The following is a 16354-nucleotide window of genomic DNA, read 5'->3' on the forward strand; positions in this document are numbered from 1 at the left end:
AAGACACAAATAAATGGAAAGATATTCTGTGCTCATGAATTAGAAAAATTAATACTGTTAAATTATCCGTACTACCCAAAGCAGTTTGATAGGGATTCAATGCAACCCCTATCAAAATTCCAATGGCATTTTTTCACAGATAATATGGTATTGACATAAATATAGACACATAAATTAATGGAACATACTAAAGAGCCCAGAGATAAACCCATACATATGTGGTCATTAATTTTCCATAAAGTAGCCAAGAATATACAATGGAAAAAGGATAATCTCTGCAATAAATGGTGTTGCGAAAACTGGACAGACAAATGCGAAAGAATGAAATTGGACCTCTATCTTACACCATACACAAAAATCAACTCAAAATGGATTAAATACTTGAATGTAAGACTTAAAACCGTAAAACTCCTAGAAGAAAACAGGGGGTAAGCTCCTTGACATTAATCTTGGCAGTGATTTTGCGGGGGGCGGGGACTAGACACCAAAAGCAAAAATAATAAAAGCAAAAATAAACAAGTGAAACTACATCAAATAAAAAGCTTTTGCACAAGAAACAATCAATAAAAAGAAAAGGCAACCTACCAAATGCAAGAACATATTTACAAATCATGTATCTTATAAGGGGTTAATATCCAAGACATACAAAGGACTCATACAACTCAATAGCAAAAATAAAAACAAAACATCTTAAAAATGGGCAGAGGCGCTGAACAGACATTTCTCCAAAGAAGAATGGTCAACAGGTATATGAAAAGGTACTCAACATCACTAATCATCAGGGAAATACAAATCAAAAGTACGATGAGATATCACCTTCCACCTGTTAGAGTGGCTGTCATAAAAAGACAAGAGGTAACAAGTTGCAAAGGATATGAAAAGAAGGGACCCTCTGTGGATCATTGGTGGGAATGTTAATTGGTGCAGCGCATATGGAAAACAGTAAGAAAACTCCTCAAAAAATTATGGGGTGCCCGGGTGGTTCAGTCAGTTAAGCATCTGCCTTCAGTTCAGGTCATGATCCCAGGGTTCTGGGATCAAGACCCGCATGGCTCCCTGTTCAGCAGGGAACCTGCTTCTCCCTCTCCCTCTGCTTCTCCCCTGCTTGTGCTTTCTTTCTCGCCCTCTCTCAAGTAAATAAACAAAATCTTTAAAAAAATAAAAATGAAACTATAGTATGATCTAGCAATCCCACTTCTGGGTATAAATCCAAAGGAAATGAAAATAGGATAGTGGTATCTGCACTCCCATATTCCTTGCAGCATTATTCACAATAGCCAAGATAGAGAAACAACCAGAGTGTCCATCAATGGGTGAATGGATAAAGAAGATGTGGTGTATATATACATACAATGGGATATTATCAGCCATGAGAAAGAAGGAAATCTTGCCATTGGTGACAACATGGACGGACCTTATGGGCATCATGCTAAGTTAAATCAGTCAGATATAGAAAGGCAAATACTGGGGCGCCTGGGTGGTACAGTGGTTAAGCGTCTGCCTTCGGCTCAGGGCGTGATCCTGCCATTATGGGATCAAGCCCCACATCAGGCTCCTCCGCTATGAGCCTGCTTCTTCCTCTCCCACTCCCCCTGCTTGTGTTCCTTCTCTCGCTGGCTGTCTCTCTCTCTGTCAAATAAATAAATAAAATCTTTAAAAAAAAAAAAAAAAGAAAGGCAAATACTACATGGTTTCACTTACATGTGGAAACTTAAAAAAAAAAAAAAAGTCAAACTCGTGGAAACAGAGAGTAGAAAAGTGGTTTCCAAGGCCTGGGGGTTGAGAGAACTAGGGAGAGGTTGGTAAAAGGGTACAAACTTTCAGCTATGAGATGAGTAAGGTTTGAGGATTTAATGTAAAACATGGTGACTATAATTAATAATACTGTAAGTTTATATAATTGAAACTTACTGAAAGAATAGAACTTTTTTGCTTCATCAAAAAACCAAAAATCAATGCTGTTTATTTTAATATTTTAATTTTATACTTCTAATATGTAGATTTGTTCAAACTTTTCAGTTTTTTATTTTAATTCCAGTATAGTTAACATACAATGTTATATTAGTTTCAGGTATACTATAGTCTAGCGATTCAACAATTCTATACATTGCTCAGTGCTCATCATGATGAGGGTTCTCCTAAACCCCTTCACCTATTTCACCCATCCCCCCACCCACCTCCCTTCTGGTAACCGTTACTTTGTTCTCTATAGTTAAGAGTCTAGGGGTGCCTGGGGGGTTCAGTTGGTTAAGTGTCTGACTCTTGATCTCAGCTCCTGTGTTGATCTCAGGGTCTTGATCTCAGGATTAAAGCCTCATGCTGGGCTCCATGCTGGGTGTGGAGCCTACTTAAAAAAAAAAAAAGTTAAAGCATCTGTTTTTTGGTTTGTCTCCCTCTTTTTTTCCCTTTTGTTCATTTGTTTCTTAAATGTTCCACATATGAGTTATTTGAATTTTATAGTTTTCTAATGAGGCTGTAACTATAAGGAATTTATACCATGTTTATGTAAGTAACATTGTATTTATATTATATTCAAGTAATTTGTCAACACTGAGTGTCAGATATTTTTTTCCTTGAAGAGGGGTCTACTCACTACTTAAGTTGGAGAGATAATGTCCTAGGACCCTGAAAAAAATAAGGCATGAATAAATTATATACAGCACTCACATTTGCATTGTAATCAATCATGAATTCCAATTTGCCTGGGGGCATTTGTTTTGTAAATGTTTCTTTGTGACTAGGGATGTAGAATTGTGGCAAAAGTTCCTGTTTCATAATTGACTATGCCTATCACCAACTTGTAGAAAATAGCGTTTAAAGAAATCAGCTAGAGTGGCCTGCTTTCAACACTGAGACTTAGTGATGCAAGGCCATGTCAGCTCCTACCAAAGATTCCTATTCACGCTCTGGACGTGTAAGTAAGGTAAGGAGCTGTGGACTGAGAGGAACATCTGTCAGCTTCCCCAACGTCTCCTGAACAAGATCATCATCCCAAGGGCAGGTACCTGCAAGAAGACTGTCCACTGAATCTGTGAGTTTACTGCTGAGACTTCAATGTGTTTTCGCTGTGTCACTTCTAGTAAGCTCATCTTTAAAACATATTCATCATTTGAAACCCGTTTGTTTTTTGTGGTGCCAATATTGTACTTCTAAATTTTCCTTAGGATCATGGAAGGATGCTGGCCATGGTCCATGTGCTTACAGAAATTATAAACCATTTTTGAGGAAGGACTCAGTCCTTTTGAAGATTGTGTTAAAGGGAAAAATAAGACAAAGTCATGCAGCTGCAAGACGAGGATGAAATGGATGAAGAAAAAGAGAAGAAAATCATGTCTCAGTCCCAAAGTAAGGCTTTTTGGTGTAGAAATAGATGGTTTCTAAATGAATGGCACAAATTCATCTAAATGAACAAAATATGGATTATAAAAATGTTCAGTCTGTGAAAGTTATGTTTGTTGAAAACAAATTTAATTATTCCAATTCAAAACCAATATTTAAAGACTCATGATGAAGCCATAACTTTATTATTAAAAGGCGTGGCTTATGTGTTAGATTCTGTTTATGCTTTTCTGTTTCACTTTCATCAGTTCCGCACGACAGGGCAATGGTGCAAAAAGGGGGTTACCAGAAGGGAGTGTTGAGTAACAGTCTCATCTTAAAATAGTTTTGCAACTTGCTATGCGAAATCACAGTTGCAGAAAAATCATCAAGAGCCATTAAGCAGATCAATTATACTATCTCTAGATCTGATATTTTTTTAGCCTATTCTTTTTCACAATTAGAATGTTCTATTTGTATGCATAGAACAGCCGTACATGCTCACCTTTGAGCCTCTTGCGTGTATGCCAAGATATCAGAGGGAAGTTTTCACTTAATTGCAATTTGGGTTAAAATAAAAATACAGCCATGTCATTTCAGGAATTGTAGGCAGGAATAAGATTTAATACCAAAATAGTACATTTTCACCACTAATTTTCTCTTCCATCTTGTGTACCATAAACAGAAAAATAAGCTCACTACACAATAAGAAATTTGCTTTTCTATGAGTTATCTGTTGCATTCTTTTCTTTCTTTCTTTCTTTTTAGTAATTTTTCTAAGCTTATTTAGATTTAGACATCAATCTTTGAGTGCAGGTAACAGGATAAAAGAATCATTTGCTTCAGATAGTCTTTATTTTTTGGTTCTTCTGTGGTCTTTAATGTTGTTCTTGGATTCTTAATTGGTGGTTAAGAATATGGACTTTTGTGTTGGATGCAAGGATTTGAATCTAGGCTCCTTTGCTTGCTGGCGTTGGGACAGTAGACAGGAGACTTTAAGGCTCATTTCCTCCTCTGTCAAATGGGGTTGAGCTGTACACACCTCATAAATATGTAATGAGAATTAATATATGAAAGTATTAGCATAGTGGTTGGCACATTGTAACTGAGCAATAGGTATCAGTTATCTCTATTTTTTTTTTTGAAGATTTTATTTATTCATTTGTCAGAGAGAGTGCACAAGCAGGGGGAATGGCAGGCAGAGGAACAACAGGCAAAGGGAGAAGCAGGCTCCCCACTGCGTAAGGAGCCTAATACGGGACTCAATCCCAGGACCCTAGGATCATGACCTCAGCCAAAGGCAGATGCTTAACTGACTAAGCCACCCAGGCATCCCCAGTTATCTTTAATATAGGATTTAGCATTATGGGTTTGTATATTTTTAAATGAGCTGATGTCTGCTAATAATTATACATTTAAATATTGAGCTTCAAAGGGTGTCTTAGTCCATGAAGACTATATGCTATAGCAAAAATACTCTAGATTTTATGGCTTATAAATAGTAGAAGTTTATTTGTCACAGTTCTGGAGGCTGGGAAGTCCTAAGATCAAGGTGCCAGCAAATTTGGTATCTGGTGAGAGCCTGCTTCCTGGTTCACAGATGGCTACTTGCTGTGTTCTCACATGATGGAAGGGGCTAGAGAGCTCTCTGGGATCTCTTTTATAAGAACAGGAATCCCATTCTTGAGGGGTCCATCCTCATGACCTAATCACCTCCCAAGGCACTTCCCAATATCATCACATTGGGGATTAGGTTACAACATATGAATTTTTGGCAGACACAAACATTCAGTGTATAGGAAAAGGTTAGAAACTGTGTTCTCTGGTAAGCTCTGTATGTTGAGTAATGATGGTTTGTTTGCAGTACTGAGGTATAGATTTTCTCACATCTAGAAGAAATTTAAAGCTTAACAGATGTTAAGATATTTAATATCCTCAACATTAACCTCTTTATTTTATAGCCTTCTTTATATATTTCCACAAATAATATTTTATGTAGAGAAGCTATATGCAAGATTTGCCTATGAATCAGAATATTTTTCTAGTCTGAGTGTACCAGAGAAAAATTTATATTATATATGACATACAACATGGTTTCTTTATAATGCTAACCGGTAGATTAAAATAAAGAGATGCTAATATTATCAGGGAACATTTCTGGAAGAACTGTAGGTATAAAATTTTCAGAGCAGGGATTTAGACACTAAGGTCTAGCTGATTAAGGATGGCTGTTCAGGGTCCCAACATGAAACAGATGGCACATTCAAATTAGAATGATTCAATGAAGGTTTGTAAATAAAGGTAATATTATAAAGGAATAGGCAGAGTGGAAACCATAGGGACTCCCAGGCTGTCATACTCCAGGCCTGAGAACCATGAGTAGGGAGAGGTATTCAGAATGAGGAAGGAGAGGGAATCATATAGAACAGACCATCTTAGAGGAACAGTGACCTTCTGCTGAGGAACACAGATAGCCCTTCTGCTTGGAATAAATTCCCTGACCTCATCCCGTGCTTCTGCTCCCCTGCTAGATCCCTCTATTGGTTAAGCCCAAGGTAACCCAAAAGGGAGGAGCCTGTTGCAATAATCCATTAAGATCAATCACCCAGGGTAGACAGCAGAATGGAGGGAGGTAGAAAGTAAATCTGAAGGGGCAAAGAGAAGATGTCTGCACACATGCTAACATTATTAAAATCTAGAATTTATTTCTTCTTGTTATTACATTCATTGGTGGCCAGTGTTTATAAAAGAGCTGAAGCTTTATAAACATGCACTAGACAAGATCCTTACAGCAATTAAGTTTCAAGCTACTTTTCGAACAATGAGAGAGAAGAACACGGCTTAAAAAAGAAAAAACAGTGCTAGATCCATATTCCTAAATCTCATGACACCTGGGTGCCACCCTCTAAAATGTTATCTCAGTGCCCTGAGTTTCCATGTTCAGCTCAGTGCTTACTTTTGTCATTCATTCACTCATCATTCAACAAATATTTATTGAGAGTCTCTAATGTCCTAGAAATTGTGTTAGGCTTTGGGTAAAAAGTAGTAAGTGGAAACATAATCTCCATTCTGAATCTAAAAATATTTTTTGAAACCAATGGTTTAGTAGATAACTGTTTGGAATGACACAGAGAAAGACTTACATAATTCAGCAAATCTGTGTTCATGAAGGTAATCATCGAGAGCAACAGAACCACATGATCACCGAAAGTCCACATCTAATATTTAAACATAAAAATTTGAGACCTTGCATGGCAGCCATTTATACACTAAGGGCCATAGACTTTTTAGGTAGCATATTTCCTCCCTCCTAAAAGAAAGCCCTTTATCTTAGATTTTAAGCTGTCCAATTCTGGAAAAGCTGATCCAAATATGATTTGCAAGACAAAGCACAGGGCGCTAGCAGGATCTGGAAAGCACTGCCCAGTATGGTAGCCAAAGAACTGGTAATGTTCATGGTGATGTTCTACTCTGCACAGTCCGATATAGGGGACACTAATTCCCACTAGTTATGGTGGCCCTTGTGCACTGAAAATGTCACTGAGACTGAGGAACTGAATTTAAAGTTTTGCTTAATCTAATTAATTTTAATTTAAATGGCTACCTGTGGCTACAAGAGTGGACAGTGCGGGTCCAGAACAAGATGTGCGAGATGGGGCTTGTTGGTTCATTTCATCTCGTTTCCCTTTTCAACAGGGTTAACAACAGCTGTTCGTTTACTCATACAACACCCCGTGCCTAGCAGCATGTCACGTAGGGAGGAAATCAAAGAGAGGTTATTAAGAAGTAACAAGTGTTGGCAAAGATGTGGAGACATCAGACTCCTGTGCTTTGCTAGTATGAATGTAAAACGGTGCAGCTTCTGTGAAATGTGGTGTGATGATACCACAAAAAAATTACACAGAGAATTACCATAGGATCCAGCAATTCCACTTCTGGGTATATACACCAGAAAAATGAAAGCAATGACTGAAAAAGAAATATTATTCAGCCTTGAAAAGGAAAAAGATTCGGACACACGTGCTATAACGTAGATAAACCTTGAAGCCATTATGCCGAGTGAAACAAGCCAGTTACAAAAGGACAAATATTGTACCATCGCACTTATACGACATGTCTACAGTAGTCAAATTCATAGAGACAGAAAGTAGAGTGGTGGCTGCCAGGGGCTGGGGAGTGGGGGACTGGAGAATTAAGTGTTTAATGGGTACAGAGATGTCAGTTGGGGGTAGATAAAAAATTCTGGAAATGGATTGTGATGGTTGCATAACAATGTAAATGTACTTATGGAGTTGAACTTCACACTTTAAAATGGTGACAACGGTATATTTTATGTCACATATATTGTATCACACACAAAGAAGACAGGTTAAACATATGTCCTCAAGGAGTTTGCAAAGAGAAATTGTGGTTGGTGATTGCTACATGGTGGGTATAAAAAATGACTATATGGAGGAGTTATACCTGAGAGGGGTGGCTGAGCTAGATGACCTGAGATTCAGTGGGTTTATGAGCGCTTCGAATTTGGGATGGCAGTAGGATACAAGATGGTGTATACAGAGGACAGGATTTCATTTCATGTAGCAGCTATGGCCCTCTCCAAGAGCTTGTCCTGCTTTATCGGGTTTACCCTAAAGTCCTCATCCATATTCGTGGTTCAAAAAAATCCAGACTGCAGGTGAGAGTCAACCTTGCCAGGAAAAATGTATAAAACATAGGAGACCTACCTGGGAGCCTAGCAGGGGGTGGGCACATCAATTGCAGAAAGCCCAGGTCAGTCTAAACTTTGTCATTATCAATATCTTCAGCCCTTCCTCATCTAAGTCTCAAAGATCCCACTCTCTGACAACCAACTTGTATTTTTCCAACTGAATCTCTCTAATCCCTGACTGCACAATTCCTTGACACCCAGGAGCCTCCAATCCATTAACCTAACACTTTTTCACTTTGCCTCAACACCATAATTCATGTTCTTTCTTCTCTCCTTCCTTGGTTTAAATGCTATGGTCCTTCCCTATAATCATTCCTTCGCATAGGTGCACCACGCTCTTGTCCCTCTCTGCTCCATCATATTCAGCTGGCAACTCCAAACTCTGGTTGTATCTGGACCTCTGCCTAGCACTATTTCTACCCAAATAGGCAAATGAGACTGAGGAGAATACACAGCTATACCCACTGGCCTCCCTTTATAACATGGTCCCTGACTTCGAATGAACCCTTAGCAAACTGACGATATTTTCAATGTCTATATTTACTCTCTCACTGTCCCTGGATGATATTTCATACTTTCTATCCTCTTCTCAAACTTCCTTCCTTTCCACTGATAACCTTGTTTCTTCATTAATAAAACATTTTCTGCCTCAACATTTACCAGCATCTGTGCCCATATGTTCTGCCTCCCCTCCAGCTATCAGAAAAGGATTCCATCTTCTGTATCTTCTCCAATTTAACCCCAACATTCCTTTTGTGCATTGGACCCCATCCCTGCTCATCTACTCCAGAACATTGCTACAGCAATGATCTTTACTCTTCCGCATCATCACATTTTCCTTCCCTTTTGGCTCATGCCCATGAGCACGCAACCAGGCATATGTTCTAATTAAAAATAAAAATCTCTCTCTTGACCATGTGTTTCTTCCAACTACTGCCCCATTTTTCTATCTCCATTTACTCTTTTTCCATTCTCTCTGGGCCCAATCCAGACAGGCTTTGATCACTACACACCACCAAAATTCTTATCAAGTGTGCCATTGACCTCCAGGTGGCCAAGCCCATTGCTGTTTTCAGTTCTAATTTTACCCTTTTGGGGCACCTGGGTGGCTCAGTTGGTTGAGCGTGTGCCTTGGGCTTGGGTCATGGTCCTGGAGTCCTGGGATTGCCCACTTAGGTCTCCCTGCTCAGCAGGGTCTGCTTCTCCTGCCCCTCTCCCCGCTCGTTTTCTCTCTCTCTCTCTCAAATAAATAAATAAATAAAACCTTTAAAAAATATATAATTTTACCCTCTTTAGCAGCATTTGATAGAATTGCTCATTCTTAAAACATTGTTTTCATTTGGTCTCTGGAACACCACTGTGAGTCTACCTCTTATATCACTGATTATACCTTCTCATTCTCCCTTTTTGATTCTTCATCTTCCTGATCTCTGACCTTTGGAGTGCCGCAGGGCTCAGATTTCACACATGTAAATTCTATCCGCACATCACCTATATGCTAAAGACTCCCAATTGATATCATTACCCCAGACTCATCTATATAAATGCCTTCTTGACAACTCCAAACTTAAAGTGTCCAAAATGGAACTCTTAATCCCCAGCAACCCTTCCCTCCCCAGCCCCACAACTTGCTTCTCAAGCTGTCTTCCCAGTTAACATAAGGAACCTCTTTTCTTCTAATTGCTCCAAGTAAAAACCTTGACTCATCCTCACTCCTTTTTTTTTTAAGACTTTATTTATTGGGACACCTGGGTGGCTGAGTTGGTTAAGTGTCTGCCTTCGGCTCAGTTCATGATCCAGGGTCCTGGGATTGAGCCCCACATTGCACTCCTTGCTCAGCGGGGAGCCTGCTTCTCCCTAGGCCTGCGGTCCCCCTGCTTGTGCTCTCTCTCTCTGACAAATAAAATCTTAAAAAAAAAAGATTTTATGTATTTATTTCAGAGAGGGAGAGAGAGAAAGTAAACATGAATGAGGGAGAGGGAGAAACAGACTCCCTGCTGAGCAGTAAGCCCACAAGGGGCTCAATCTGATCCCAGGACCCTGGGATCATAACTTGGGCTGAAGGCAGATGCTTAACCGACTGAGCCACCCAGACGCCCCTCATTCTGACTCGTTTTACTCTCTCATGTCCTACATCCAATTAACCAGCCAGTCCTGTCGGCTTCTCCTTGGGGATATATCCAGAACCTGCCCGCTTATTAGCTCTACACTAGAATTTTGAATCAGTGAAGCTTGTCAGAGAAACAGAACCATGTATATATGAATGACACATTTATATTATGGAGGCTGAGAACTTCCAAGATCTGTAGTTGGCAAGATGCAGACCCAGGAAAGTTGGTGGTATAATTCCTGTCTGAATCCAAAGGCCTGAGAAGCAGGAGAGTAAATGATGTAACTTTTAGCTTGAGGCCAAGTCTGAAGCCTGAAAAAAACTGATGTCCCAGCTCAAAGACAGGCCCAGAGAGGACAAATTCTCCCTTTCCCAGCCTACTGTTCTATTCAGGCCTTCAACAGATTGGATGAGGCCCACCCACATCAGGGAGGGCAATGTGCTTTACTTATTCTACAGATTCATCTAAAACACCCTTACAGACACATCCAGAATAATCTTTAACCAAATACCTGGGCACCCCATTGCCCAGTCAAGTTGACAGATAAACTTAACCAGCACAGCTTCTTACTGGTTGGACTTCCTCCATCCTCTCCCCTAATTTGTCAACATAACAGTAAAAAGCAACAACAGCAACAAAAACAAATGCCGTATCAGGTTAATATCAGGTTACTCCTCTATTAAAAATTTTTCAACGTCTTCCTTTCTCAATCAGGGTAAAATATTAAAACCATCATGACCACCAAGGCCCTACATACTCTGTTCCCCAACCCTAGCTCCACCACCCATTGCCCTTCCCGCACTCATTCTGTTCCACCCACACTGATCCTATTCCTAGAAGCCAAGCATGCTCCTGCCTCAGGGCCTTTACATCTGCAGATCTCTCTGCTTGAAATGGTCAAAACCCAGATATCCACATTGTTTCTTCCCTCAACCTGTTACCTTAGAGGCCTTTGAAATAAACCCTTTGTTTTTGTTTTTAATTTATTATAACACCCCTCATCTCTCTTATTTTGCTTTACTTTTAAAATAAACTTCATTTTTTAGAATAGTTTTAGATTTACAGAAAAATTAAGAGGATAATATAGAGGGTTCTCATAAAACATGTCCCATTTGCCCCCATTATTACCATCTTACAATTACTATGGCACATCATCATAACTAACGAACGAATCTTGGTACTATACTGCTAATGAGAGTCCATACTTTATTCAGAGTTTCTTAGTTTTAAAAAAATATTTATTTATTTGAGAGAGAGAGCACGAGCATCAGTGGGGGGGGGGTGGCGGGGTAGAGGGTGAGTCTCAAGCAGAGCCCTCAGGGGGAGCCCTCTAAGGTTCCATCTCACAACCTGGAGACTGAACCCTGAACTGAAATCAAGAGGCAGACTCTTAACTGATTCAGCCACCTAGGTGCCCCCTCCTTAGTTTTTACCTACTGGCCTTTTTCTGTTCTACGATCCCATTCCGGATACCACATACATTTAGGTGTAATGTCTCCCTAGGTTCCTCTAGGCTGTGGCAGTTTTTCAGACTTTCCTCATTTTCGATGGCATTGACAGCTTAGAGAAATATTGGTTGGGTACTTTGTAGGATGTCCCTCTGTTGGAATTTGTCTGATGTTTTTCTTATGATAAACTAGGGTTATGAGCTTGGGGGAGGAAGGCCACAGAGGCAAAGAGACATTTTCATCACATATCAAGAGTGTATACTATCAATATGATTTACAACTGTTAATGTTGACCTTGATCATTTGGCCAAGGTCCTGTTTTTTAGGTGTCTCCATTGTGAAGTTACTCTTTTTCCCCCTTTCCTTACCTTACTTTTTGGGAGAAGTCACTATCAGTACCCCATACTTAAGCAGTGGGAAGTTATGCTTCTCCTCCTTAAGGATGGAGTACCCTACATAAATTTTTCCAAATTTTTCTACAGGGGAGATTTATCTCCTCTCCACCATTTATTTATTCATTCAACTACTTATATCATTAGGAACTCATGGATTTTCTTTTTACTTTGGATTGCAGTCTAATACCACTTTTTTGTTGCTCAAATTGTTCTAGTTTCAGCCATTGGGAACTCTTTGGTTGGCTTCTGCATTTCTCTGAAATTCTCTATCAGTGAGGGCTTTTTGGGGAGCATTTAACTTTTGAGCCTCAGTCTTATTTTTCAAGATACTTACCACCGTTGCACGTAATATACACTTTATCCGTTTATCTTTCCTCACTGGAACGCCAGGTCTTCCAGGGCAGGGTCTTGGCGCTATCTTTAACCAGGGTAGTATCCTCAGTCCTTGAGTGAACGCTCAGTTGGTACTAATAATGAATGAACTCAGCCGGGGTTCAGGGCTGCTTGAAGGGGTGAGTCCGAGGGGGCTCTGGCAAGGCGGCGCTCAGCCTCCCTGCCCGCCCGCCGCTTAGCGGGTCGCCCCAGGTGCAGGGCCCGCCCCGGCCTCTGGCAGTCACTCCCACTCTCAGAACCCGCCGCACGCGCCCGCGCCGCGCCGCACGCAGCTGCCCGCAAACGTCACCAGCGCAAGGGGGATTCCCGGGGAAAGTCCGGCGCCTCCGGCCCCCCCCTCCCTGCTCGGGGGTGGGGGAGAGGGTGAGGTGCCTCGGGCAGCACGCGGAGAGCGCCTGTGGGCGCACAGGAGAGGGGAGGCGGCTGGAGCGGGCCCGCCGGACCGCCAGCTCTCGGGGCGCACGGACTCCGGGCGGGGCGGGGACGGGCGCGCGGGCGGCTGGCGCTGTCGTCCCGGGGCGGGGCCTGCTCCCCCAGCTGTGGGCGCTGCCGACACCAGGGGCCGGGCCGCCGGCGTCCAGATGCGGCGGCGGCGGCGCGGAGCTCGGGTGGCTGAGGAGGAGCCCAGTCCGGGCCGCGGGAGGCGCCGGGAGCCTCGCCGCCAGGAGTCGCGCAACAGGTTTCCTTCCTTCTCACGACTCCCAGCGTGGGACCCGCGCCCGCGCAGGACAGGGCTTCTCGGTTCGCACGCTTGGTCCTGTTCCTGGTTCGTTTTTTCCCTTTGTACCTCTTTTTCTCTCCTTAACTGCCCCAGGGGCGAGGATGCTCCCCGCTAGGCTGTGCGTGGAGAGCCGCGGAGGGGCGCCGGGGTGGCCTCGCTGCCTGGGGCTTCAAGGGATGTCTTTGGGGGAATTTCGGGTCTGGCCCGGGTGCTCACGCCGCCGCCTCACGTCTCAGGGAACGCGGCCTTGGGTTTCTCACGTACAGCGGAGCGACTTTTTTTTTTTTTTTCCTCCCGGTGGGCAAGGGACTGCGCATTTAGGGCTTCATAGAAATTATTTCATGTACCTATCGATAGGCTTCCCTTACGAAGTGTGCGCCTAAGACTACTGGGGTTTTAAATCGAGAGGCTGAACTTCTTTTGAGTTACCGGGGACATTACTTCGGTGTGATCACCTGTTCACTTCCTATTTTATTTTATTTATGAGAGTAAGGCGGGGGGAGAGGCAGGGTAGGGAGGGTAGAGAGATAGAATCTCAAGTGTCTCCACGCTCAGCGCAGAGCCGGACACGGGGCTTGATCTCAGGACACTGGGCTTGATCCCAGGACACTGAGATCAAGACTCGAACCGAAATCAAGAGTCTGCCGCTTCATCAACTGGGCCATCCAGGTGCTATTCACTCCCTATTTTAGGTTGCACTTTCTCATAAACACCAGAATGGGTACTTCTTGACTTGAACTTGACAATATGACTCAGGAGCCAGGAAATACGAAGACCTTGATATTGCCCTGATATAGTTCCTTCCAAGCTCACATAAAAAAGACTTTATTTCTGGAAGAATGAAGACAAGAAATAGTGGCAAGGTGACTCCAAGAGCCACACGTCCTGAGAGGGAATGCTAGACTCCCCTGACAATAGCTGAGCTCTGTATTACTTCCTGTGGTTCTCATGCACTTGTCGAAGCCGTTTCTCAGCAAAGGGAGGAGTTGTTATTTCCACACGGGTATCCAAAAATGACTCACAGGGCTGCTCTTTTAATTGTGAGACTTTGTTAATGAACTTTTGAAAAGTGAGGTTGGCTCAGGGTTGTGTGTAAAGTACGACTAAGATGTAAAGTGCGTGTACTGCTAAACTGGAGCTGGTGGTATAGGAAGTTAACAGCTCAAGTTTTCAGTTTCCTAAAGCGCCTGATGGTACAGCCTACCAGCTATGGTCACTAGGCTGATGTAAGATAAGCATTCAGATCATGTGCTTTGCTTTGCTGCAGAGGCCCAAGAGAAAATTAAGTTCATTGTTCAATAACTGTATGTTATTACTTTCACTGGTATAGTAGGGTAGAAATACGTCATTTTACATAGTGATTGAGTGTCACTCTCTGAATCCAAATGTTTTGGACAGTTTGTCTTTAGTAAATTAGTCCCACATGAAAATGGTGGATGCCTGTTGAAGGTGAGATATCAAAATATTTAAGGTCCCATTGCAGCTGGATGACTGTACACTGTCTCACACAGTAGAGACGGGGAGAGCATCTCTGTCGGAGCTGAGTTGGAGCTGAGGTCAGCCCAGCAAACAGTTATCACGTACCTTCTCTGTGCCAGGCTTTTCACGGAGCTCTGGTTATATAATCATGAGTAAGACAGGGTGATGCTGAAAAGGGCCATAAACACTAGTGTGGAAGATTGGAAAATCCAATGAAGGAGATGGGCGCTATGACAAATCTGTGTCCACAGTAGAGCTTCTGTCCCAATATGACTGATGTTTCTGCAGATCTGGGATTTTGAATGAACTGTGTCATCATTGCTGGAAGAGTGAGGAAAGTTTTGAGTTTGATCCTCTACTTGTCTTTGTAGACAGTCTGTTGTGCTTATACAGTAAGTATTTCATTCAATGAGTGATTTAAAAATGTGTTAATTAGAAAGGCATGATTCTTAAAGTGTTTGAATTAACCATATTTCATATTATTTAATAGCCATGTAAAAAGAAACCCAGCCTGTTATTACCCTTAGACAATCACAGGCACTTAGAGTTTCTTACATTTTAATAACAGAGTGGCTAGTTAATGGCCTATAACTTTATAACACCATATTGAAACAACTTTCTGATTATTGTTTTTTATAGTTCAAATCAATCTTTTCTAATACATCATAGCTGTACAAGTCAAAATGACTAAATCTACTGTGTCACGGTTTACTGTTGAGATTGAAGTCTGCTGGGGTACTTTTGGACTTGATGCCAAAATATATTCAATTTCTACAATTCCATAAGGTATTCCAGCTGGTGGGGTAAATATGCTAAATTTGAGACAATTCTACCTTAATTTCCATATTTCATTTCTCCCTCGAGGGCCTCAAAGTCACCTAGTTACTTTTTCTATGAGAAAGAAAGGATTGAATGTGTTCATCATTGTACTCCCTGACCTTGGTACAGGCATTACTCATAGCAGGTGTTAGGAAGTATTTATTGATTAAATAATGAGCCTCAATATAAGAGGGGGAGTTGTCAGGAAGATGGAGGGATAGTTGACCCAGCAGAAGGATCAGCACTGTACTGTCAGGGAACTCCAGCCTGGTCAGTATGGGCACAGGGTGAGGGCAGGGGAGACAGATGGGGCCACATCACAAAGTCCCATGTGCCATGTTGGACCTGTGACTTTATCCTATAGAAGTCTTCAGCAGGTGAATGATATTGTCAGATATGTGTTTTGGAAAGACAATTTAGAATCAAAATGGAGAATAGATTGGATGAGCACTACACTAGCCTTAGGGAGACACACAGGAGATTACTGTAATATTTGAGAAGAGAAATTGGAGAAAGCTTGAGTCAGGCAGTGATAAGGAGGAGTGCAAAAGAGGGAAGGAGCTGACATGTCTAATAGGCAAGACTTGGCCATATCTTTAGGGGTGGGCAGTGAAGGAGAGGAAGTTTAGGATGACTCCTACATTCCTACTTAATGACTAGGATTGAAACATAAGTAGAAGAATAGGTTTGTGCTAAAGGACCATGAGGACCTTATACAGTGCTTGGCACATAATCAGTGCTCATTAAAAGTTTTTGAATGAATAGTAATTAAAGCTAAAATGTATAGAGTGCTTATTAGTGCCAGACACTGTTCTAGGCTCATTATGTGACTCCAGTCTTTTACTTTTCATTGCAAGTTAGGTACTATAATAACTAAAAACACCTGTTTTTGACAGGTGAAGAAAGTATAATGTTAGTAATTGATAGAGCTAGGAACTGATCCCATGCACTTGGTTCCA

At 41.7% G+C, this 16354-nt stretch overlaps 1 protein-coding gene across 3 annotated transcripts in view; it reads left to right on the top strand.

The window, feature by feature from the left end:
* The first annotated feature begins 2797 nt into the window (after window positions 1–2797).
* The window catches only part of STX11 (syntaxin 11), a 46528-nt gene continuing 32971 nt past the window's right edge, over window positions 2798–16354 (top strand). The window contains exons 1-2 of one of the 3 annotated variants that reach the window (XM_045810107.2): window positions 2798–3079; window positions 3165–3345. In XM_045810107.2, the coding sequence (XP_045666063.1) occupies window positions 3279–3345 (67 nt within the window). In that variant the 5' untranslated portion in view covers window positions 2798–3079; window positions 3165–3278. Of the gene's footprint in view, window positions 3080–3164; window positions 3346–12747; window positions 13143–16354 lie in introns of those variants that run through there. The other 2 variants (XM_045810106.2, XM_045810108.2) reach the window with 2 other exon arrangements.

This window comes from Ursus americanus, chromosome 11 (assembly GCF_024610735.1).
Source record: "Ursus americanus isolate L20-20 chromosome 11, mUrsAme1.1.p, whole genome shotgun sequence".
In the NCBI taxonomy this organism is placed as follows: Eukaryota; Metazoa; Chordata; class Mammalia; order Carnivora; family Ursidae; genus Ursus; species Ursus americanus.